Source organism: Oreochromis niloticus, linkage group LG12 (genome assembly GCF_001858045.2).
Source record: "Oreochromis niloticus isolate F11D_XX linkage group LG12, O_niloticus_UMD_NMBU, whole genome shotgun sequence".
In the NCBI taxonomy this organism is placed as follows: Eukaryota; Metazoa; Chordata; class Actinopteri; order Cichliformes; family Cichlidae; genus Oreochromis; species Oreochromis niloticus.
In genome coordinates this window covers 37,536,196-37,560,140 of record NC_031977.2, presented here as the reverse complement: position 1 = coordinate 37,560,140, position 23,945 = coordinate 37,536,196, and the positions used below count along the sequence as shown (strand labels likewise).

Below are 23,945 nucleotides of genomic sequence, written 5' to 3'. Positions count from 1 at the left end.
TTTTCTCTGACGTCAGGAAGTAGTTCCAGCCAATGATAAGTCGGAATGTGGATCACGTGCACCGGGAGCCGTCAGCTGGTGTTTCCGGGTTTGGTTTGGTCCGGCAGAGAGGATTCAGAGGCTGATCGATAGTTATGATCGATACGTGAACGGAAGCCAGGGGGCGGAGCGAGCCACGTGTCTGTCTGCGAGTCCGACATGTCTAAACAAAGAGGCAGCAAGACTCTGATCATCACAGACGGTGAGTGTCGGGGGGGAGGTCTGCAGTCTCCATGTGAGCCTCCGTCACAGCTCCAGCTGTTCTGTGTGTGCAGATGAGGAGGTGGAGGAGGTGAAGGAGGAGGCAGAGGAGCTCAACCCGTTCTCCTTCAGAGAGTTTCTGCGCTGGAAGAGCCAGGACCCGGACCCGGAGCAGGCACGCACTGAGGTCAGAGCTGCACAGCTGGAGGTGCACCTCTGTCCTCCGGTAAAGCAGTGAGCACAAACACAGAGCAGGTCTGTGCTCACAGCTGTGACATGCGTGTACATGTGCATATTTAAAAGAGTGACACAAACTTCAAACTGCTGTGCTGTGGCGGTCATGGATGTGATCGCTGTGGGCCGAGCGTGTAATCGACTCACAGCTCAGACTCTGGCTCTGTCCTCAAACCGTCCATCGGTCCCACGCTGAGTGTTCAGCCCACTTCATGCTGCTGAGTAACTGTTCTCATGAAACAGCAGAGATGACCTGAGATCAGCTGCTGTTTCTCAAAATCTGCAGAAAACAGTGACTCCATCACAAACACACGCGTGTCACAGCTGTGAGCACAGACCCACTCTGAGCATCTGCAGTGACACAACACGTGTTTGTGCTCTGTGACGTCATCTGACCCTACCTGCTCCTCCTCCTCTGAACGACCTCCACAAACCAATGAGGTTATAGCACGGCATGGAGTCAGATGTGCGTTTTGTAGTCCAGCTTCTGCTTGTTGTAGTTTCAACACTTTGGGGATCCGGCGTCACGCTGTTAAGCAGACACAAGTGTGAGGTCGTTCCAATTCTCAGCATACCACTTTTCTCTTTTCCTGAGTCCTCACCGGGGTCAAGGAAAAGAGGTTAGGGGATAGGAGACGCTTTGGAACGCCCTGTGGCTGTGTCCACATTCAGGGGTTGCATCCTTGGAAGGACCTACACGGTCTACGTAGGGCGGGTCCTTCCAAGGTCACGAACACCAGAAGTACAGACCTGTTAAAGTGGACAAGCAGTTCCTGTTGCCTAGCAACTGCGACAGTAGCAGCTAGAGCCGTGGCCTTGCCTTGATGCACGCTCAGTCATCCAGGTTAGGAAATCCCAAAAAGCTGGTTGTGTTCATCTGGACGTTTTCAGTGGGAGTTTCATCATCATCAGCTGACTCCTTCAGTGTCAGCTGACTGCAGGTTCCAACCTTATAAACAGGACATCTGCATAACGACTGACACAGCAGAATGGCCCACTCTAACCCACTGATGAGTCCCACTCACAGAGGGTTGGGGAATGGCTGTAGAATGGTGACACATGTTCCCTTAGGCCCCTCCTCCATGCTTCGACATCAACAACCCACTGACAGGTGTCAGTATTTCCACGGCTGCACAGTTTAAAACAGCGTTTCTGTTGCTGCCACAGTGTAACCTGAAGTGTCCATGAAAAGGACCAATCACACCGGGAGCCCGTGCTTCTTTAGGCTCTGCCTACCCACGATAGCATGAAACTGTAGCAGTGCGTTGGTTATGGAATATAATTCCGTACATTTCAGTTCAAATTGAATCCCTGCGACTGTCTCGAAGACAAATATAAATAAACTGCAGCCACAGTCTGAAAGTCACATTTAAACATGTGATCCTTTGTATGTTTCACATAACATGAACATGAACTGATACATGGATATTTATTTATTGGAGAGAAAACTGTGCAACAAACAATATTTGAACTAAATACACTGTGGACCAATCAGAGCTGTGTGTAGTTCCCTGTATTCTGTCTGTCCTGCAGGATAAACATCAGCGAGCGCGTCCCTGCATGCAGCTGGTACAGTTTGTGTTGGACATGCTTCTGCAAATACACGAAGCAAATATCTAGAAACTGTTTCAGTGTTTCCACCGACTGTAGAGATCATCCTCTGCATGTCTCAGCTGCTGCTGCCTCCTCCTCCTCCTCACACGATGTCCCGGTGTATCATCAGGGGTGGAGAGCCTCTGTGCCGTCTCCTCTCTCCTGACTCTGGACTCAACCGTGGCCGTTAACAACAAAGGCAGAAAACTTGATCAAATATCTGTTAACAGATGAAACACACACAGTTTTCTCCTCTAAGCACACGGTCTGTCTGTCTTATCAGTAGTAGCTTATACAGGATGAGAACTTCAGTGCAGCATGGTTGAGTCTGTGTCCTCAGCACAGTCCATGGGCCAGATGTTTGGTCCCCGTAAATACACTTGGCTTACAGCCTGAACGTCTGCTCACTGTAAACGTTGACGTACGTTTGGCTTCACAGCGACAAACCGACCAAAGCTCGTACGACCCGAGCCATGTTAGATATCGCTAACGTCAAGTAACTTAGCTGAAGGTTAGCTGAGTTTAACGTGTTTTCACATTCTTCATTATGCTAACATTCGTCCGTTTCTGGACCGCTTCCCTTTGACCGTCCGCCATTTTTTCCAAAACATTTTTTCAACCTCAGATTCGCAGTGAATCTTGGGATAGCGTGGACCACGAAGGATACACCCGACCCGCCGCACACAGCCTCTGTCTGTCTCATCAGGAGGAGGAGGAGGAGGAGTGGGGGCGGAGCTTCCAGTCAGGCGTTGACAGCACCTCCTCCCTGTGCACAGAGGAGGAAGAAGAAGAGGAGGAGACCAGGTGAGTCTGATGAAGTGCGGGGCGTAAAGACCTCCGAGCAGCTTCTGTGCAGATGAAACTCCACCTGCCGTGAGGTCACCTTCACCTGTGTCACCAGGTTCTCCTCCAAACCTGAAGAAGCTGCAGGCAGAGGTGCAGGAGGAGGAGGAGAGAACTATGAAGGAGATGATGAGACCTCAATGGCTGAGTCAGCCACCTCCTGCAGGAGGAGGAGTACCAGGAGCAGCCAGACGCAACAGGTAACCCAACCACGGAGCGCTTAGTTCAGGGAGCGTGGGACAAAGCAGAACAGGGGTGTTAACAAGCTCCTGTTCTGTCTCAGCTGAAGGAGGAGAACGCAGCGCTGAGGAGGACCGTCAGGGAGCTGCAGAGGAGAGCAGAAGTGAATGAACGCAGGTTTGTACCAACCAATCACAGGACAGAGCCGCCATGTCGCTGACCAATCATTTACCCAGCATGCCCCTGTCTCCCAGGGCGTCGCAGCTCTCGGAGGAGCTGCTGCAGAGGAGGCGTCAGGAGGAGAAGGAGGCCCAGGACCTGGAGAGCATGGTTCACTCTGTGGAGCAGAACCTCCACCTGATGACGGTACACACACACAAACACACACACACAGTGTTTGCATGAACAGGTGTGTGATTGTGTGTAAAAATGCTCTACGTCTGTCCGTGTTAGAGGCGAGCGGTGAAAGCGGAGAATGCCGTTTCCAAACTGAAGGCGGAGCTACAGCAGCTGCAGGTGAGATGGAGAATGAATCATCGATTATCGATAATCTGCTGGCTGTGTGTATCAGCGTGTGTGTGTGTGTGTTTGAGGCCGAGGTTGATTCTCTGCGGGCTGAGAACAGCGGTCTGAAGTCGGCGGAGTCTCAGGTCGTCATGACGATGAGGCAAAATGCTCAGGTGGCATCCGATTACCTGAACAAGATGGCAAGCCACGCCCACTCCTCCATCCGGTCAGTACCTGCAGACACACACAGCCATCAGCCACAACACCAAGCTGTTAATGCTGCTGCTCTCTCTCTCTCACCTGTCTCCCGCCCACCTGTCTCCCTCTTACCTGTGTCTCTCTCTCACTTGTCTCTGTCTCACCTGTCTCTCACCCACCTGTGTCTGTCTCACCCGTCTCTGCAGGCAGCTGCTGGGGGAAGCAGAGACTCTGCGTTTGGTGTCTCAGCTGCTGCAGTCCATCGATAAAATCTCCTCCCTGAACTCAGAGTCCTGAACTCCTTCGGACCTCCTGGTTGTCATGGAAACATCCAGGAGAGGTCTGTCTGTGAGATCAGAGGTCAGCAGGTATTTTATTTTGGAAGGCCCCAGCTGTGCTGACTGCTGATTGGTGGACTCTGTGACTGTGTGAGGGCTGAGCATCATGTTGATTCATAAATTCTGTGATAATAAAGAGCTCTGATGATCGGAGGTGTGCACCACGAAGATGGCTTTTTGGCTAATCCGGGTGACTTCAGGGTTAATGTCAGTTTTCTGAAGGTGGCTGGCCAATCAGCAGCCTTGAACGTAGCGTCACCATTCCTGGAGGATCCCTCGGGCCGCCACGGGGAGAGCGGGAGGGTCTGGAGGCTTCATGCGATGAGCTTCAGTAATCTTTTTTTTTTTCCTGTCGGCACCAAGTTCAAGTTTATTTATATAGCACTTTTAAAACAACATCTGTTGACAAAAGTAGTCAAAGCAGAAAACATAAAATAGGATAAAACAAATTTGAAGCGGTTTCATTGTTTTGTAAACATTCATGTATTCCTGCTGAGCTCATATCAGGTTTAAAAAAATGGTAAATGGCCTGTATTTGTATAGCACTTTACTGGTCCCTAAGGACCCCAAAGCGCTTTACACAACCAGTCATCCACACATTCACACACACATTCACACACTGTGAATGTGTGGTTTGTACTGTTTCCGTTTTTATGTTTGAATCTCTACTCTCGGACCACAAACAGCAGCTGAGACAATAAAAGCTGAAGCTGTCAGGAATGTGCGTGTATTAATGTGCTGCTCGATTGTGATCCGCTGCTGGAAACACCGAATGCACACCTGAAACACCCTTCATCAAGCGCTGGAACAGGAAGCTGTCATGTTTCCATGGATCCGGTTTAATGTTTCAGAGCTTTGATAATTATCTGTGGGAGAAAAGCCACATGATCTGTGACATGCTCCTTTGTGATTGGTCAGACGCTGCAGACGCCACCTCCCCAATGCGCAGATCAAACCCTGGGTTATCTTAGCGAGTTGTAACCGGCTTTATCCTGTTTGCCAGTGTTAGTGTAACATAAGGTAAAGATACCATCTTATAGGTCCCAGCTCTACGGGGGCGTGTCAGAGTGTTTACCTGGATAAATAAGGATGTATGCGTGATTTTTTCCAAAAGCTGATTGCAGCTTCTACCTCGTATAAAACAGGGAAACATCCTCACTGCCAGTGCAGAACTGCAGCTTCCTTATTTGTTGCGTGTCATCGAGAAAAACACGACTGGCTAAAGTGACAACCAGGAAACAAGAACAAGTATATAAGAGAAACCATGATGTCTGATACAGTCGATCAGACGGATCATTACCCACATATACAAAACTATGATACGCAATATAAAACAGGTGACTGGGTGTGTGTCTGTCTGTGTGTGCCCTGTGGTAGACCCGTCCAGGGTGTACCCTGCATCCACAGGCCTGTGGCGTGTCCAGCGGGGTGGCCTGGGGGGCACAGGCCCCCCCCCCCAACCAGACTGGCCACCCCAGGTGCCACCCCGAAGCCAAAACAATAAAATCCAATGAAATATCAAATGTACGATTATGTTTTCACAGTGAAGCTCAGATATCCGAGTGTAAGTGAATGCAGCATCGGCTTCTGCGCTACGAGCATCATGTTAGCAAAGGTAGGAGAGCCAAGCACGAAAGACAGCATCACAGAAAACAGTTTTTCGGCGAAAGATTAACAGTTTAACATAGCTGGACTGGCCATCGAGCATGGCGGAGCTTCCACGGCGGCTAGCAGGTGGATGAGGGAAGGGTAGGCAGGAGGAGGAGAGACCCGAGGCGGCTGCTGGTCCGAGTGTCAGGTGAACTGAACTTCAGGTAAGAAGTATGACCTGCAGTCTATCTGGGTCAGATATAAACCAAGTTTAGGTGGAGTTTATTTTCCTTGTGCTGACTTTTTACAGTCAGTTACAATAACTCTTACTGTGTACTAGCTAGCATGACAGAGTTTCTATACAGCTGGGTGGGTGCTGTGATGTTACTGATGGTGAACTTTATTTTATTCATAAGGTTAGTTAGTAGAGTTGCCAACGGCTCCTTAAAAAATGAAATGCTCCCTCATTCAGAGAAAATATTACAGGTTTTGTATTGAGCTGAGAAGAGACGCAGTTTGTCCTGTACTTTAACTATAATGAAAAAGACACAAAGCTGGAGTTATTCTGTGTCTTTGCTGCACAGCTGCCTCTTCTCTCATTCTCTCCTCTCCTGTTTCTACTTCAATCATGAAACTGATCAATGATCAGCTGATCAGCTTTTCTCTCTTGTTTATTTATCGCCCACTTTGCGCCAGAAAGAGGAAACCAGCGGATGTCGCGTTAAACAACAGCAGCACGTTTAAGCTTGATCAGCTGTTTTTAGAATTTATTTAATATTAATTTCTAGTATCAGCTGATGTTTGCTGGAGCCACAGCTGTAAAGCTGCTGGTCATGATATCGGTTTGGTTATCTGGTGAGAGGGAAACATGAAGATGAAACCAGGAGATGTCCTTACTGAATCATCAGAGCTGAACAGGTGATGGAGAAACAGGTTTACCTTTTAGGTGACATGGATGAGTTGAAGGGAAGTTATGAACTGTTTCTGAGAGACAAATAACACCAGGATCCTTTTCTACGTAGCTGACAGCTGGTAACTGTGCAGGGGCGGGTCTAGCAAAGTGTTGCCAGGGGGCCAGGTAGGGCATTAACAGGGAAAGGGGGGCACAAAGATATACTTTTCTTTCTTATTCTCATTTAAAATATCTCGCTTTTATTAAATAATTATCTCAATCTTGCAAACAAAGTTTTTATCTGACGTAAAATTGATAGAAATCATACATATACCAAAAAGACCGTGCATCACTGTCACCACAGCGTTTGTTTTCATTCAAAGGCTTTATGGCTTTAATACCTGGTGGGCCGGTCTCTGGTCAAAATGCCCAATTTTTTTGTCCCAGTCCAGCCCTGCAGGTTAATACTGGCAGTGTCACCATGCCAGCTGACTGTATTTCATCATCAGCCAGTGTTGTTCTTTATACATCAATATTACCAAAGTTTACCATAAGGCAGCATAGAAAGTATTTACTTGCTTTCAGGTTTCATTCAAATGTTAGTCTTTTCATTTGTTTCCCCACTTTTTCCCTGTTTCAAAATCAAACACCAGTTTGTGAGAAGATTATCTTCTGTTTTTAATAGGCAGATAAAGTTTTGCATTGACTAATTTGCTAATTGTATGTTAAAAATGTTCGTATTTTAATATTCAAAAATGTTTTTGCCCAAAACATATGTGCACTATATGTCAGTAAAAATACTATGCAAATATTGCTGTCCTTGAATGCTGACTAAACACTGACAAAGCACTGATTGTATCTCTTGTACTTCATTAACGCAGTATCTAAAAACTTTGCACCGTAGTGGTTAAAACCTCATTCTAATAAGAGTCAAAAGCAAATTCAGTTATTAGGTTTACAGGGTTATTGAATGATGGTTAACGGTTGGTAGATTTTTTTTTAACATTATCTGCCAATTACATCTGCCACCCTTCTCCAAATCTGTGCCCCTACCTGGCCCCCCCAACAAAAATTTTCTAGACACGCCACTGCCACAGGCACCTGGGAAAGTTTTAGCCCCACCCCCCGTGACCCTGACCTGGATGAGAGGAAGAGAATGGATGGACAATATGAGCCACAGAAAACAGAACAACCGATGAAGCCATGAGAAATACACAGAAAGCCTAAACTGAGCTGGCGTCGCTTCGAGGACTCTGATCGTTCGGGACTGTTGACTCGTTTAAGCTAACATACCCATCCTGCTGTAACCAGGCAGACCAACTAATATGTACCAACAGAGAGACCTTTAATTATTTAATAATAATTAAATAATAATGTTCAATAATAATAAAAATTGTGTTACTGCCACCTGCTGGTGTGGAGTGTGAACTGCAGCCAAACAGAGTCTGGGGTGTAGCAGGTACTCAATATGGAAAATACTAGAAATGATGAGTAAAAGTGAAATGGAAGAAAATGTTAGATGAACTGGAGCTCTGTGAGTCAGGACTGGTTTTAAATGACGTTTACTTCATTTATTTAAGGTACTTAAAAGGATGAATGTCTGCTCGCTTTAGCTCATGGTACAGCCGCCTTCATATCAACATGCGTGTAAATGATAAGTGTTGCTAGGCAATAGTTTTACATCCATTTCTAAGGAGTCAAAATGACATGTTGGGCAGTTTTAGGCGGTCTTAATCTTTTTCTTTTGATCACACACAACTCAAAATTCCCTGTTTGATGAAAAAATGCATTTCAGGAAAAGTCGTGAAAATTTTTTGTTTGAATTATAACAGAGTTATATGAATTTAAAAATTTCAGTGGGTGGAAATGGTGTGCCGGTGTTAAAGGACGGCTTCACTTCCTGCTTTTCGCCTGATCCGAGGTCTCGATTTGCGCCTGATGTGGTGTCGAGGGTTGAAGCTTTGACACATGAAAGGCTTTGACTTTATTGAAACAGAGCCAATCAAACAGATTGATTGATTGGAGTGATGATAGGATTGATAATCGCTGCTGGAGTCAAACCTCTGAGATCACAGGGATTGAAGAAAATCAGGATCTTTGAGCCTGTGGTTTCTACTCAGTGAGCATGCTCAGAGTGAGCGCCCTCACCTCTGTTACCATGAAAACCATGACAGTTCTCACTGGCACAGCCTTTTTATACTCTTCCTCACAGCTTCTGGGTGGACTAGCACACTGCGAGCCTGGACTGGGTGGACCCCGGGGTCCTTGGTTCCGTTTGTCCTCGGCCTGAGACGGAGACACATTACTGATGTGGGACTTTCTGGGTTTCTGCATCAAACTGAGTTGAAAGATTTGTGAGCAGACAGAGTTTTAGAGCGAAATCATGACGGAAATGTGAACTTCAAACAGGAAAAACTGACAGAACCCCAATAAGCTGTAATAATAAGAGTCAGAGCTGTTCATGTGAATGGAGCCAGGGTCTATAATCCCATTAAAATACAGATCAAAGTGCTGTGAGTAGGATGGGACTGAAATAAAAACAAAGGTTTAAAGCTTCAGTCAGATCCTAAAAACACTGAAAAGTACTAAACTAAGATGGGTATAGATCCCGCGTGCTGAGGGAGGAGTCGTACCATGCAGACGGTGTCTGATTGGCTGAGAGCTGCTGACCTCAGAGAAACGCAGCCTTTATATACCCGACACTGATCCTGTGACTCGAAGGATTCTTAGGAAAAAGTGAACGTATTACTGGGTACCCTGACCCACTCGCCAGTTTCCACAGAACTCATGCTGACTTCCTGCCACAGCTAACCACCACAAGAAACGCAACATTTATACACCAGTGCACCAAATCACAGGCTGTTTCCACATAAGACTGAAAGTCCCAGCCAGGAGACCATCCTGCCCATATGGAAAAGATATATATAAATCTTATAAAGTTTGTATCTGTCTTGTGTGAAACTTGTATGAAAAGCATACAAGAGTGAAAACAGATATAAGATCCCTTGAAAAATTATATAAATGAAACTTGTATGTTTAGGATACTTACTAAAACAATATATGAAAGTAATGAGAAAGTGGCCACTTTCATGAGTAAATCATATAAGCCTTATATGATTCACTATATGAAGTAGGCCACATCTTATGCAAGTCTTTTATAAGTTTTTTCTATTTCTTTTCCATATGGGTGGTATCAGGTTAATGCACACCTGTCCCACAGGCTCCACCTTGAAAATTTACCCACAATGCATTTTTCCTCTAAGTCAAAGACATCAAACTGTGATATGTGTCCTCATACTGATGCTCACTGCATCAGCAACATTGTGAGTTTTGCAGTGGGTGTAAAAGTGTTTGCAGTTTTTCAGCCCTGAAAGTTTTCTGGACTTATGAAGTAAAGAAAAATAATTCAAAAGGGTCAAATTTGTAGTTTTAACTCATTTAGGTGGAACACCTTCATTTAAAATGTAAATCTTTGTTTGGCAGACACACTGACCCCGAGGTCATGTGGCTCACTGGCTTCACATCAAACCTGCAGAGTCCAACTTATCATCATCGCAGTATGTGTGAGGACGTGTTGGAGTTGGTGCATGGCGTACGCCTTCAGTGGACCTCGCCTCTCGCCCTTGCACAGCCGGGATAGGCTCCAGAATTTGTGCATATGTTCATGGCCTTATGTTTAGCTTGTCTGAGGGCTGCAGTTCACACTCCACACCAGCCGGTGGCGGCAACGCACCATGTCGTTGTTTTCCATCCACCAATATATTTCGAGCAGCCGGGGTGGTGGCCGCTGATTGGTCGGCGGAGCGGACTCGAGGCTTCTTATCGGATCAGTCTTCAATAATCAGTCATGATCCGAGCTTCACGTGCGTCTGAGACGTAGACCGGGAACAGGACGGGACGTGGTCGACCAGGTGAGCCGTAGGGTTCCCAGGACCCACTTCCGGTGTTTATGTGTGTTCTATTTCTCTGCTCGTGTTGGTGAATATTCTGCAGTCGATTTAAATGATGTAAGTCAGGACATGCGTGACGTCATTCACAGACTCGGCGCTACATCATAAATAATCCTTCCGGTCATTTAGTGTCGTTGTGTAAGTGTCGTGTTTACGCCTCAGTGACCGTGCGTGGATATAGAACAGCTGCTGTGCGGCTCCGCTCCGGTCAGCAGTGGCTCACAGGAGCAGTTCACTCCCTCCTCCACCTGTGGTCCACAGTCACTCCGTCCCACACTGCTGTCTGGTGCTGCTAACAAGTGGGTGTATTTGACACACTCGTGTGTTTTAGTTTCTTTTTCTCTGTCACAGTCCAGGGTTGTTTGTCCGTCGCCCTGATCTGTTCTTTAGTCCAGCGTCAGTAATGGAAATGAACCGACGGGCTGTGCCGCTGTTCCAGATCAACTGGCGTTGGTCGAACAGATGTGTGGCAGTCTTGCGTTTCAGGAGCTGCTACCGACAAACCAGCAAAAAAACCGCCAAATGTGTCATCTGTGACACTTGTGAGGTTACCTCAAACACACTCCGTCAGTCTTGATGCTGTTGAACAACAAAATGTTTAAAAATGACACGAGTTTACCTGGTGATATCCTCACGCGCGACGCGATCGCGAAAACAGCAAACAATTAACCCCACGCCGGTGTTGTTCACAGGACAGCAAGGGTAAACGATCGGGAGACTCTTGTCGTCGTTATCGTTCCCCTCGCACGTTTTATTTCTCCGGTTTCAGCGTTTTTGCTTCACAACTAAAGCGTGCAGTTTACTTTGTGTGCACTAACATGGACTCGAGTCAACCAGCGCCACCTCTGGCCAAGTGCCACAGCCTACAGCCAGATCAACTTGTGACACACATCTGCACCACGTTTGAATTCGTTTCATGCACATTTGTACCTTTCAATTGTGTCTGTTTGTGCGTCATGCAAATAAACCTTTGAAAAGAATGAAATGATATCATATATTTATTGTGGCCTACATTTGTACAAAATTCCAAATTATATACACAAAGTCATAGAAATCAACACTCCAATTGGTCATCATGATTTTAATATTCTCTTTTTCCATAACAATGAAATACGCCTTGGACAAATATGACACATCAATAGTTCATTGGTGTTGTCACATCACATCCTGTAAGCATCTTCTGTCTGTGTCTTTTCTCTGAAAATGAATATTTCCAGCCAATATAGGCAATCCATCAACATGGCTGGAGAGTTGGTAGTTACAGTCTGTATAAGTGTGGTTAATCTAATGAACATTTGTAAGGAGATGGCAGTTACTGTGAATGTACAGCAGGTGATTAGTAATAAACAGTCAGACAATGACTCTGACAATCTCATTCAATCTTGGATATATTGGAGTGGTGATTTCTATGACTTTGTGTATATAATTTGGAATTTTGTACAAATGTAGGCCACAATAAATATATGATATCATTTCATTCTTTTCAAAGGTTTATTTGCATGACGCACAAACAGACACAATTGAAAGGTACAAATGTGTTGTGCATGAAACGAATTCAAACGTGGTGCAGATGTGTGTCACAGGTTGATCTGGCTGTAGGCTGTGGCACTTGGCCAGAGGTGGCGCTGGTTGACTCGAGTCCATGTTAGTGCACACAAAGTAAACTGCACGCTTTAGTTGCAAAAACGCTGAAACCGGAGAAATAAAACGTGTGAGGGGAACGATAACGACGACAAGAGTCTCCCGATCGTTTACTCTTCCTGTCCTGTGAGCAACACCGGCGTGGGGTTAATTGTTTGCTGTTTTCGCGATCGCGTCGCACGTGAGGATATCACCAGGTAAACTCGCGACATTCTTAAACATTTTGTTGTTCAACAGCATCAAGACTGACGGAGCGTCACAGATGACACATTTGGGCTTTTTTTTTTTTTTTTTTTTTTGCTGGTTGTCGGTACCAGCTCCTGAAACGCAAGACTGCCACACATCTGTTCGACCAACGCCAGTTGATCTAAACGCCAGTTGATCTGGAACACCGGCTCACAGCGGGTAATCTGCCCGGTATGCCAGATTACCCGTCCGGCCCTGGGAGACAGACAGCTTGAGTGGAGGCTGACGGAGAGGCGAGTTTCCTAAAAGAGATCAGCCTGAGAGAAAGAGACCCACTTCACTGAGGCTCAGCCTTCATCAGTCTCCAAAACACCTGCTGATCAGAATTATTGATGGTCACAGATCTAAAACTAACCCTGTGGGTCTGTAATCCAGATGTGACAGTAGCAAAGGTGTCCAGCAGGTGTCGCTGTGGAGCTGCTGTCAGGTGCAGTTCTGCCTCAGCGTCTCAGGCTTCGCCGTCACAAACACCAACACTGTAGCTCCCTAAAAACTGAAACCATGTTGTGGAATCAGCTAAACTACATTTATTGAGGAAATATCTTTGTTTTTTATTTGTTAATTTGATAAAATTCCTTTATGGATGTGTTTATTGTGTTCGAATATCTTTGCTGCGTTTCATAAATCTTGCCTCTGGCGTTTATCATAAATACAATTATATTGGAAAAAAGACTGAAACTAATGAAAAGCCACTCTGGAAACTTGCTGAAGCTGAAATTCAAAATAAAATGAAGACTAGTAAGAAAATAAAGTGTAATAACTGTGCGAGGGGGTGGGGCTTTATTCATGTTTTCATGTCTTTGAGACTCCAAATGTTTAATTTCAGTTTTTCTTTGCTCTCTGCAAACTGTAATGGAAGCTCCAGCCAGCAGGGGGCAGCAGGTGGTTTTACCTGAAGTCATTACAGCTGAAGTTCTGTGTCTGTGAATGATGCATGCTGGGAAAACAGACCGAGAGCCGCTGTGACATCAGCACAGGTGAGCGGGTGGCTGGGATTCTGGGACGTGCTCAGACTGAGGTGTGTCACATGACCCTGCTGCTGTAAAGGGTCCACCTCCATTCACCTGAGAGCAGGAAACGATGCAGGAGCCGGAGAGTGTGCCCGTCCTCAGTGTTTACGTGAAACTAATAAATATGATTGTCAATAATCAATGAACCAATGTTTTTGATTCGTCTGAAATCTGACTTCTTTAAAGGGCCAGTTCACCCAAAAATACTAAACCCCCACCGTCACCTGACGCTCTGCCTGGAAGTGATGTAATAAAAGGCCGACTGAAGCCCCTCCCACAGCAGTCTGTTCACAGAGGGGAGGGCCGTGACAAAACCGGACTGAAGCGTATTCTGATCCAGGCAGCACGTGGCGTCCACGACTTCCACAGCGTCCACGGCCAGAATCTAATCATCAGTTTGTGTTCCTGCAGGTGGCTCTGCTCTCTGATTGGATCCTGAGCTGTGATGTCATCGGGGCGCCTCAGCCACAAAGGTGAGCTTTGATGTGTGTGTGGTGATGTCACAGGGTGGGCAGGTCTTCTGGGAGATGATGTGAACAAAAGGCCGAATTGTAGCGCCCCCACCAGGCAGTGTGTTCTCAGAGCAGGGTGCCGTGACAAAGACCGACCGAAGCGTTCCTCTGATCCCAGAACGTCACGTGACCCAACAGCTGACTGAGCAGGTTTTATTCCCATGTTCAGCAAACTTCCTGATTTTCTTGTTTTTCGTCTTCTGCAGTTTCCTGGCGGCGTCCTGTGTGAGCGCGGTGTCAGGATGGTCTGTGGCTGTGCCGCAGGAAAGAGGAGTCGTCCTGACCACGCCTCTCTGCGGTCTGTGAGCCCAGCTTTGGATCATGTGATCCAGCTGGATTAGAGCGATCCTGTCCACTTATTAGCTGTGTCCGAATTCAGGGGAAGGATGCTCCGAAGGACGGGTAGTCAGGAAGTGAGCGGCTGTAGACAGCCCCCCCTTTTTTTTTTTTTTTTTTTTTTTTTTTTCTTTTTTTTTTTACATTTTTAATTCTCAAGGAGCCAGAAAAACCTTATCGTCGTCGCCCGCATGTTTTGTACCTTAGGCTCATCAGAGACAATCATATCCAGGTAAAATAATTTCCTTTAATCTACACGCATTTAGGAATTACTTAGCTAATTATACGGATAATTGAAATATCGCTGGTGTTATGCCAAAAAAGTGTTCGCCTGCCAAAACTGATTTCCAATGTTTCCGTGTGTAATATGTGTAATATCTTTATGTATGTTGATAAATAGACTTCGATGAACACTGTTTACAAAGGGGTTATGTTTTTCAAGTATCTTTATAACTCTGGTTATAATGTAGGTACAATTGATATATGTGTTGCGCTGTCTGCTGTCCTCTTGGCCAGATTACTCTTAAAAAAATTTTTTTTTTTTAATGTCAACAAGATTTTTTTGTGAACTGGATATATAAAAGTCACTGCCAAAAACTGATTGCAGCTTCTACCTTGTTACAGGAATGTTGCTGGTGGATCAAAGTGACTTGATATCACTAATGAGGGACACATGTTTCACGTATTATAGACCAACAAGTTATTTATAGCAGGTTAAATACGAGCAATCAGTTTAGGGCAAAAAATGGAAATCAGTTTTTGGCACAACATCAGTCATTCTCACACATGTACTGTATCATATAAAATATATAAACGTCTTTGAAACGTATAGACTCTAATCTTTTGTTGTTGTTTTTTTTTTACATAGCACTTTATCAAACTGTTGTCTGCTACAGAGTTACAAGTATTATACTAATAATATAGCATCCACCATCTCCTGCTTGCATATTTCTGTAAACATCTTAGTGGTGTGGCAGCCACGAGTGAGCCCTGCAAACCCTGTGGCTGGAGGATGCAGTGGACAGTGGGAGGAAGCATCCTGAAGCTCTTTGCAGACCACCCTGTGTGATTCTCCACTCGCCCACCAGAAAAGACAAACCGCAGGTCTCAGTTGCAGCAGCTCATCCATGTCTGATCTTGCTCGGGCAGATTCAGCAACACTGCCAGAGACTTCCTGTAATCTATTACAGTTGTTCAAGAAACGGTCCAGGAACAGGTCACTCAGGTTAATCCTGTGTGAACAACTGAAAATATTGTTTTTCCATCTTTACATACTGTGTATTTGAAATATTCTTGTTTAATTGTTATTGTTATTAACTTTATTGCTATCAAATAAATATCCATGCAATACTGTTCAAAGTTAGCGTTATGTTCATACATGTTACAAATGCCTGTAAATCAAATTGAGTTCAGTGACAATTACTGTTTGTTTGAATCAATTTATTAATAACATAAAACCTTTAAACTAATGCAACACATATAACAATGTAACAAATGTATTCAAATAAATAAATTTCTCAATACATAACTCATTTGGGAACTAATCTTTCTAGAAGTGAAAACAGTCTGTCCGTCCTCTCCCTGCTTTCCTCTCCTCAGCCTCTCTTTGCTGCCTCATGTCCTCTCTGATGAGGTCTAGCAGCTCATCATCTCTTTTCCTCTTTCTCCCTGTCGTAGGTGGCTGAGCTGCTTCGTCATCGCTGTCGTTTTGGTCACCCACTGCTGTGCTTGGCCCTGGAGTGTCCTCAGGGAGAGAGGAAATTAGGACAGGAGGCTTAATGGAAGGCATCTGTCCTATCACCTCATCCATGAGGGCAAACCAGGGCCAAGTAGCAGCAGTGGGCTTCCCACTGACCCCCTCTCCTGAGCCTGGATACTTGCAATCCTAAAGGCAGAGGAAATCAAAAATGACAGCAGGCAAATAAAAACACAACATATCTTAGTAATTACACATTTATTAACTTGTGTTTTTAAGAAGTATCTTCTTGATAACACACATAGATACTTTGTATTTTTCTTTAACTTATCCCATTTCTTTCTGGCCTGCAAGGGGGTAACTTTCCCCTGATCTCACACAACAAATAAAAGAAGGAAGGACACCATGGCAACTATGTTAATCCCTAAACCCAAAGGTTTTCACAGCAGAACACCAGAGGAACACCGTCTGGACATCACAGGTTCTGTACAGCAGCGGTCCGTGAGTCGTTTGGTACCGGGCCACAGAGTTAAGGCTCCGGTGTGAAATTTATGGTTTTCAGGGTTTTTATCATTAACTCCGTTTCCCTGGGTCTTTTCCCATGTTGTAGTTGTGCGTCTTATTTTGAAAGAAATATTTACACGTTACCATAGCGACCGGGGTGCATTAAGGGGCAGAGAGGAGGATGTTACTGTCAATATTGGCGCATTTTCAGGAGGATGCTTCTAATCAAGTTACACAATGACACAGTTAATTCGCGTTTATTATTGTATTTACAAAATACCACAGTTTTTGTCTTGGTCGGATCATTTTATGTGGTTGTATTTATCCGCGATACCTTAAAGGCTCCGTGTCTGACATAAACCGGTCTGTGGCGCAAAAAAGGTTGGGGACCGCTGCTGTACAGCATGAGGGCTAATAGGACCGCACTCATGAATATGAGGTGTAAATTGATTTATTCTTGTACATCCACGCCACAGTGACCCAATTCTTCACCCCAGTGAAGAGGTCATAGTTTTCTCCTTATCTTAATAAATTGAGCCGTTTGGTCTTTGTTCCCTACAACATATCACCATAAAGATTAATTCGGAAAAATCAAAATTAGCTGTATGTAAGCGGCAATACGTGACAAACCGCGGGAGCCACCATGCAACCTAGTTTACGGTTATTTAAATTGAAAAGAAACATATCTATGCAGATGCCCATAGCTTATCAACACAACCGCTATAACAATTTAACTTTTGTACAACCAGATTTTCATATACTTACATTTGAAAGTGTTTTCATCTCCTGCTTCCACCACCACCGCTATCAGAAAAAAAATCTCCTGTATGGCCCGCAATGAATCCTGGGATATGGTAGGACGCGAAGGATACATCGGACCCATCGGACCCATCCTTAGAATTTGGGGAAAAGTAGGACGCATTTGTCGCCACATTTGAAGGACTTTTCGAATTCGGACAGCCTTCGTCACTTCGCTGTGATGTCATTGCCTCCAAATACGTCCTTCGGAGCATCCTTCCCCTGAATTCGGACAAAGCTAATAAGTGGACAGGATCGCTCTGATCCAGACTCTCCCCCTGCTGTGTCATTTAAGCCAGTTTGGGACAATTTGTTTTTAAGCTAAAAATATTTTTAAACAGCCAAATGCAGCAAGTATCACACTGATCAAAACTCTGCAAATTAATGTTCAGTATATTTATTTATTCATGGAAATAAAAAAAACTCCAGTTTAAAGAAAATTTGAATTTCATGCTTCCTGCTTCTCGTTATGGAGAGTCAGGAGTGCCAAAAGGAATTAAATTTATCACTTAATGGTTCAGTGTCATTGATTAAAACTGGAAATAATTTATTGAATATATATACGATTAAATTACAATTCAATTAATTTAATACACTTGTTGTTCACATTTAGATAGAATGGCGAGGAAATGATTAAGACGTAAACCTCAGGGGGGCTAAATAAGTATATACTTCTGCCTACTCCTTTTCAAACAACTGAATGGAATGATATTATGGACTGTTGGTGAATATATATGTTTGAAATAAAAATGAACTGAACATTGAATAAATTACTGATTTACAATTTAAATTCATGACACATTTAAAAGATTATTTAATGATGTATTTAATTAATTCATTTTGGGACTCCTGGCCCTCCATATTAAATGGTTATGGCTCAAATGGGAGACGCCCCCAAGGCTGGTGGAGAATGACCAAGGTAAGATCCTGTGGGACTTCCAGATACAGACGGACAAAATGGTGGTGGCTAACCAACCGGACATAGTGGTGGTAGACAAACAGAAGAAGACGGCTGTAGTGATCGATCTAGCGGTTCCGAATGACAGCAACATCAGGAAGAAGGAACACGAGAAGCTGGAGAAATACCAAGGGCTCAGAGAAGAGCTCGAGAGGATGTGGAGGGTGAAGGTAACGGTGGTCCCCGTGGTAATCGGAGCACTAGGTGCATCGACTCCCAAGCTAGGCGAGTGGCTCCAGCAGATCCCGGGAACAACATCGGAGATCTCTGTCCAGAAGAGCGCAGTCCTGGGAACAGCTAAGATACTGCGCAGGACCCTCAAGCTCCCAGGCCTCTGGTAGAGGACCCGAGCTTGAAGGATAAACCGCCTGCAGGGGCGAGCGGGGAAAATAATTATCTATATCTCATATACAGTGGCTTGCAAAAGTATTCGGCCCCCTTGAACTTTCCCACATTTTGTCACATTACAGCCACAAACATGAATCAATGTTATTGGAATTCCAGGTCAAAGACCAATACAAAGTGGTGTACACGTGAGAAGTGGAACGAAAATCATACATGATTCCAAACATTTTTTACAAATAAATAACTGCAAAGTGGGGTGTGCGTAATTATTCAGCCCCCTGAGTCAATACTTTGTAGAACCACCTTTTGCTGCAGTTACAGCTGCCAGTCTTTTAGGGTATGTCTCTACCAGCTTTGCACATCTACAGACTGAAATCCTTGCCCATTCTTCTTTGCAAAACAGCTCCAGCTCAGTCAGATTAGATGGACAGCGTTTGTGAACAGCAGTTTTCAGATCTTGCCACAGATTCTGGATTGGATTTAGATCTGGACTTTGACTGGGCCATTCTAACACATGGATATGTTTTGTTTTAAACCATTCCATTGTTTCCCTGGCTTTATGTTTAGGGTCGTTGTCCTGCTGGAAGGTGAACCTCCGCCCCAGTCTCAAGTCTTTTGCAGACTCCAAGAGGTTTTCTTCCAAGATTGCCCTGTATTTGGCTCCATCCATCTTCCCATCAACTCTGACCAGCTTCCCTGTTCCTGCTGAAGAGAAGCACCCGTTGAGTTAAGCGCCTTTTCTGAACTACTGCCAGCTGGCTGTGCTTATTTTAGCGCTCTGAGGGCTTCTTGTCGCAGCGGCGGGTTAGCTGTTGTTTTTAAAACCCACTTCAACTTTAAGCAGCTATCCTCATCGACACGCTGCATCAGCTTTCTGCTCTGTTTCTGTGAACTCCCCTTCGCTGCTGTGTGCAGTAGTGTTAAGAGATTTTTCAGGATTTTGGGATTTTTATTATGTTATGCTTAAAAGTACATTTCATTATCTAAATGTGTTTGCTCTTTCAGTATTCAGCTTAAATGGGGAAGTTACACTCTGTGCTCCTCAGGAAGCCTGCAGTTCTATTTTCTCTCTTCCTGTATGTGCTCTCTGAATAAAGGCTGTTTTTTTTTACTGCAGGGCGCGAGTCTCCCTGAGTCTCACCCGTGTACACGTAAACCTGTCTGAGCGTTTTTATTCTGACCTGAGTTGCAATACAGGAAAACTCCTGACATTTCTTGGTCCTTCGAGCCGGATGGGACACAGCACTTTTGTGTGACCCCACAGGAAAACCTCATCGAGTCCTGCCGTCGTGAGAAGCCCGCGCTGAAGTCTGTCGACAGCTCCTGTCCAGGTACAGGATAAAGACCAGAAGCGTGAATTCGGGTTCTGGCCAGCGTTCTTAAAAGTGGTCCACGACGGTGGGGGTCGATGAGGTAGACCTGAGAGACGGGCAGTGAATCAGCAACCAGGTGAATATTAACACTCAGACACCTCACGTAAAACGTTTAGGCTCGCCCAGAGGGGCTGGTAGCATTCCTAAAAGTAAAGGCTCGCCTGGAAAAGGGCTAGAAGCATTTTTAGGAGGGTTTCTAGAAGTAAACGCTCGCCTGAAAAAGGGGTTGGACCTGTTTCTCTCTTTTCACCAGTACTTGGGTGGCCAACAGCAAACAAAATAGTGGAATAGTTCAGCCTCCTTATTGTGCTGTAAAATCAACTTATTCCACCAACAAAAATAAAACAACAACAATACCTTTTCAACGCGTACTACGTTTTACGGACGAGGTTTATTGTTTCATCACGTAAAGCTGACACCGCTTTCAAGAATAGCTTGAAAGTAGAAGGCCGTGTCAACTACCTCTCTCGATTCTCGTGCCAGAGAAGGTGCCGCAGTTGTGTAGTTGTAAAGGATTAAAATGGGTAACGAAGCTTCAAAACTCACTGCTGACGAGCAGTGGTTAGAGAAAAATGTCCAGGCGCCGGACAAATTAGTGCATATAGATGGAGAAATCCAAAGAAAACCTAAATGTCCCACGTGGGAGGGAAAATGCATTGACTAAATTATAAGAAACCCTCCAAGCAGAAATAAATACTGAAAAGGAAGCTAAAAAGAAAACAAAGAGTACACAAGAGTTGTAATATTTTAAAGCATGGAAAGAGGAATGAAGTGGAATAAACAAAAGGTTAAATTAAGGTTAACTTAAATTAAAGCAGAGCTTATCTAGTGATAAGCATGATAATAGGAGATAATAGGAAGGTTAACAACTGTAAACTGGTATTAACAATGAAACATAGTTGGCATGACGACCGTGCCTAGAATGAACAGAATGCATGAAACCAGATAATTCACACGAAAATATATCAAATAAAAAAGAGAATTGCATAAGGTATATTAAGGCTGTGTCATTGTTCAGCCAAGGAAAATGTCTCCAGCTTGGGAAGGTGTGAAGCTGCAGATTCACACAGACCCGTGATGGATACATAATAAAATATAAACTAATATACTATTGTATATTAGTAGTAAAGTAGTGTATTGTAATATACTCTTGCTGTTATAAAAAAGGAAAAACAATACAATGATAACATTAATAATGACATACTATTAATAAGAAGAGGCACCTCAGTCAGTTATGATGTGAGGTGGAAGATTGTTGAAAGTAGTCTGATTCAAGCTTAAGGTTTGCTCGAACTCAGTACAATGATATATGAGATGAAGAAAATAAGGAAATAACTACACTAATCAGGTGCATAGAGACACTTGACCTGCTTGTAAACCTGTCATCTTAGATGGGACTTTGTTAAGATGAAGAGCAAACCTATACTAACAACTAATGAGCCAAACCCTGTATACAACAGCTAAAGCTACAAGATTGAGAAGCTGAATTAAATAAATATGTGGACACTACCAAGCTAATGAGGAGCGGTGACGCGCATGCTGGTTTTGCTCACTACAATTGTATAAATAGAGTTAGAATTCATTACTGTGGATGTACAGTGAGTGACCTCTATATATCTTGAAAAGCATGTCTGAAATACTCGTATGGAAGCATATTTTGAGTGATTTTGACTGTGTGAATGCTGTGAGTAGTAGGTTTTGAGGGTTGGGTGTGATCTGCACAAAAATGATAAAAAATAAGTAATAATAACACTACAAAGGTTCATAGTAGAGTGAGTGAACAAGTGGAAGTTTGAGAGAAAAGGCAGTGTGTGTGATGATTCCTGATGTCTGAAAGGGCTCTATTTAGAAGTGTGAGCGTGACATAAAGGTGTATTGGTTTTGGATCAAGATTTAGTAGAATTAAAGAGGGTTTATAGACTATGAATACAAAGATAAACAAAAGAGTTCGATTAGTCTGCAGAAACAGGAAATATGTGTGCCTGTGGTGTGTCAAGACAGCTCACAGAGAGAAACAGACGAGTTAAACTCTAAGAAGATGAAGCGAATGAATGTTTTAGGAAAAGTAATGATAATGATATTAATTGTATGCTTCAGTGTGTCAGTACAGGTGGATTTCTCTCAACCTGGAACCTTGAGTACAGCGTCAAAAGCATGGATTAATTGGGGAAGTGCGAGTGCGAGGATACAGGGTATAATTGGGTTGAAATTGAAGGCTGAACTCATGATTGTTTAGAGATGTCCGCCATGTCATAAACAAAAGAAGGCAAAATCATAGACGTGTTCTCAAAATGGCCAGAAATATATCCAGTAAAAAAAGCAGACGCCATCTCAGTAGCAAAATGGTTGTGCAACCATTTCATTCCAACATATTCCCCACTCTGATAAGATCAGACAATGGGACACATTTTGTTAATGAAGTAATCAGTAAGGTCTCTGAAGCACTAGGATTCAGCATCAAACACCACTGTGCTTACCACCCACAAAGTGCCAGAAGAACTAACGGCACAATAAAACAGAGACTGAGAAAATGCATGGAAGAAACAGGGAGACCATGGCCTGAGTGCATAGGCCTGGTAAAAAGAGATTGTTCTAAACAACCAACTGCCAGGTGATATCTCCCCAGTGTCTTGCAGGTTGACACCAGGTGATTGGATCCTGATCAAGGTACTCCAAAGGAAAAATTGGAGTTCACCAAGGTGGGAAGGTCCTTATCAAGTGCTACTCACCACACCAACTGCCTGCAAAATAGCAGAAAGACCGTCCTGGATCCATCAAAGCCACTGCAAAAAAGTGAGTGACAACCTAAACGTTTAGACGCCGGCACCCCTAACTCCTGGTGATCTATTGGTGGAGGGAGGGCTGATCGGGTACACCCCGCCTTCTTCTTCTTGCCGGTAGTCTACTCATCAGAGGTCACAGGTGTGTCTGGTCATCATGAAGACACTCGTCCTCCTAGTGGCTAATGTTGCACTCCTGGTGAGTTTATTAACACTCACCCGAAAGAAAGAAGATGAACAACACCACCTGCAGACAAGATGGACACATGACAACTCACATCTTCGTGACATGACACAAGACCACATTCATCCATGGATGAATAACGCATGGTATCGATATATACATGACAGCACACCCAGAAAAGACTGCTATGTTTGCTCCTATATGCCCCCAACGACACAGTACGCCACCTTGTATGCGAAGGCAATGGACATAATTCGGGCAAAGTGTGCCGCAAGCTACGCCAGCCTTGGGTATCAATTCCAGGGAATCGTGGTCAACCATGAGGAACCTCTCCAGATAGAACTAAGAAATGGCACATGTGACGAATGGTTCTGGGTTGACCTGAAAGTGAAGCACAGACGTAAGGCTAAATCATTCCCAGTCTTTCTTGAGAACAATGGGAATTTGAGCCACAGCCTATGCTACCACCAAGAGAACGGATCCACGCCAACGGGAAACACCACCAACTGCAAAGCAGTACAGAGACATGCTCCTGGAGGGCCCGTGAAGAGCAGCAACATCTCAAATGGCACCTTCTGGGTGCGAGGGATGGCCTGGCTAACGGGCCTATTTTATCCTTCCTGGGAATTGGACAGGTCAGTGCGCTCCCATTTTCATATCTGACCACACTTTCAAGATAACCATGGACGCCACGTCAACATCAACGTCAACAACAAGGAAAAGACGAAGCACCCCAGACCTCAAGCAGCATGATTCCATATGGGGTTCCAATTCATGCTTGCATCACCCTGTCACAGAATGAAGAAGATGATGATGAGGTAGACACTTGGATATAACACACTCACAAAACCCACTATTTTGTGATGTCTTGGCTAAAAATGTTTACAAGTGGCCATAGACTGATACAATAAGCTATGAACTGTACATATACATATGTACAACAGGAGGGATTGTTAAGAGATTTTTCAGGATTTTGGGATTTTTATTATGTTATGCT

General features: G+C 44.4%; 1 protein-coding gene, 1 long non-coding RNA gene and 1 other non-coding gene across 11 annotated transcripts; all 3 read left to right on the top strand.

Annotated features, from left to right (window-relative positions):
• Positions 1–43: 43 nt before the first annotated feature.
• entr1 (endosome associated trafficking regulator 1) lies at positions 44–4,651 on the top strand. Of its 2 annotated transcripts, none has more exons than XM_005460122.4 (9): positions 44–241; positions 315–427; positions 2,693–2,871; positions 2,969–3,110; positions 3,194–3,267; positions 3,345–3,456; positions 3,544–3,606; positions 3,684–3,823; positions 4,002–4,651. In XM_005460122.4, exons 1-9 carry the CDS (start codon positions 199–201, stop codon positions 4,090–4,092), a joined length of 957 nt encoding a protein of 318 aa, XP_005460179.1. In that variant the 5' UTR covers positions 44–198; the 3' UTR covers positions 4,093–4,651. The 2 variants fall into 2 exon arrangements, with proteins under 2 accessions (XP_005460179.1, XP_005460178.1); XM_005460121.4 differs by having other exon boundaries at positions 74–241; positions 315–466.
• A 5,137-nt stretch (positions 4,652–9,788) lies between these two features.
• LOC106096498 (uncharacterized) lies at positions 9,789–15,336 on the top strand. 8 transcript variants are annotated; one of them, XR_002056960.2, is made up of 5 exons: positions 9,820–10,526; positions 13,312–13,429; positions 13,874–13,935; positions 14,181–14,542; positions 15,277–15,336. It is a non-coding gene; the product is annotated as an uncharacterized LOC106096498 (long non-coding RNA). The 8 variants fall into 8 exon arrangements; XR_003213144.1 differs by having other exon boundaries at positions 9,789–10,526; positions 13,279–13,935; XR_003213142.1 differs by having other exon boundaries at positions 9,789–10,864; positions 13,279–13,935.
• LOC112841898 (small nucleolar RNA SNORD89) lies at positions 13,982–14,093 on the top strand. The gene has a single exon (XR_003213368.1). It is a non-coding gene; the product is annotated as a small nucleolar RNA SNORD89 (small nucleolar RNA).
• Positions 15,337–23,945: the final 8,609 nt, after the last annotated feature.

Bases quoted from the DNA above. Each gene is read 5' to 3' on its own strand.
- entr1 (XM_005460121.4), top strand. From the start codon at position 199: ATGTCTAAACAAAGAGGCAGCAAGACTCTGATCATCACAGACG. The intron at 467-2,692 runs GTAAAGCAGTGA...TTTCAACCTCAG, and splicing joins AGGTGCACCTCTGTCCTCCG to ATTCGCAGTGAATCTTGGGA. The intron at 3,607-3,683 runs GTGAGATGGAGA...TGTGTGTTTGAG, and splicing joins CGGAGCTACAGCAGCTGCAG to GCCGAGGTTGATTCTCTGCG.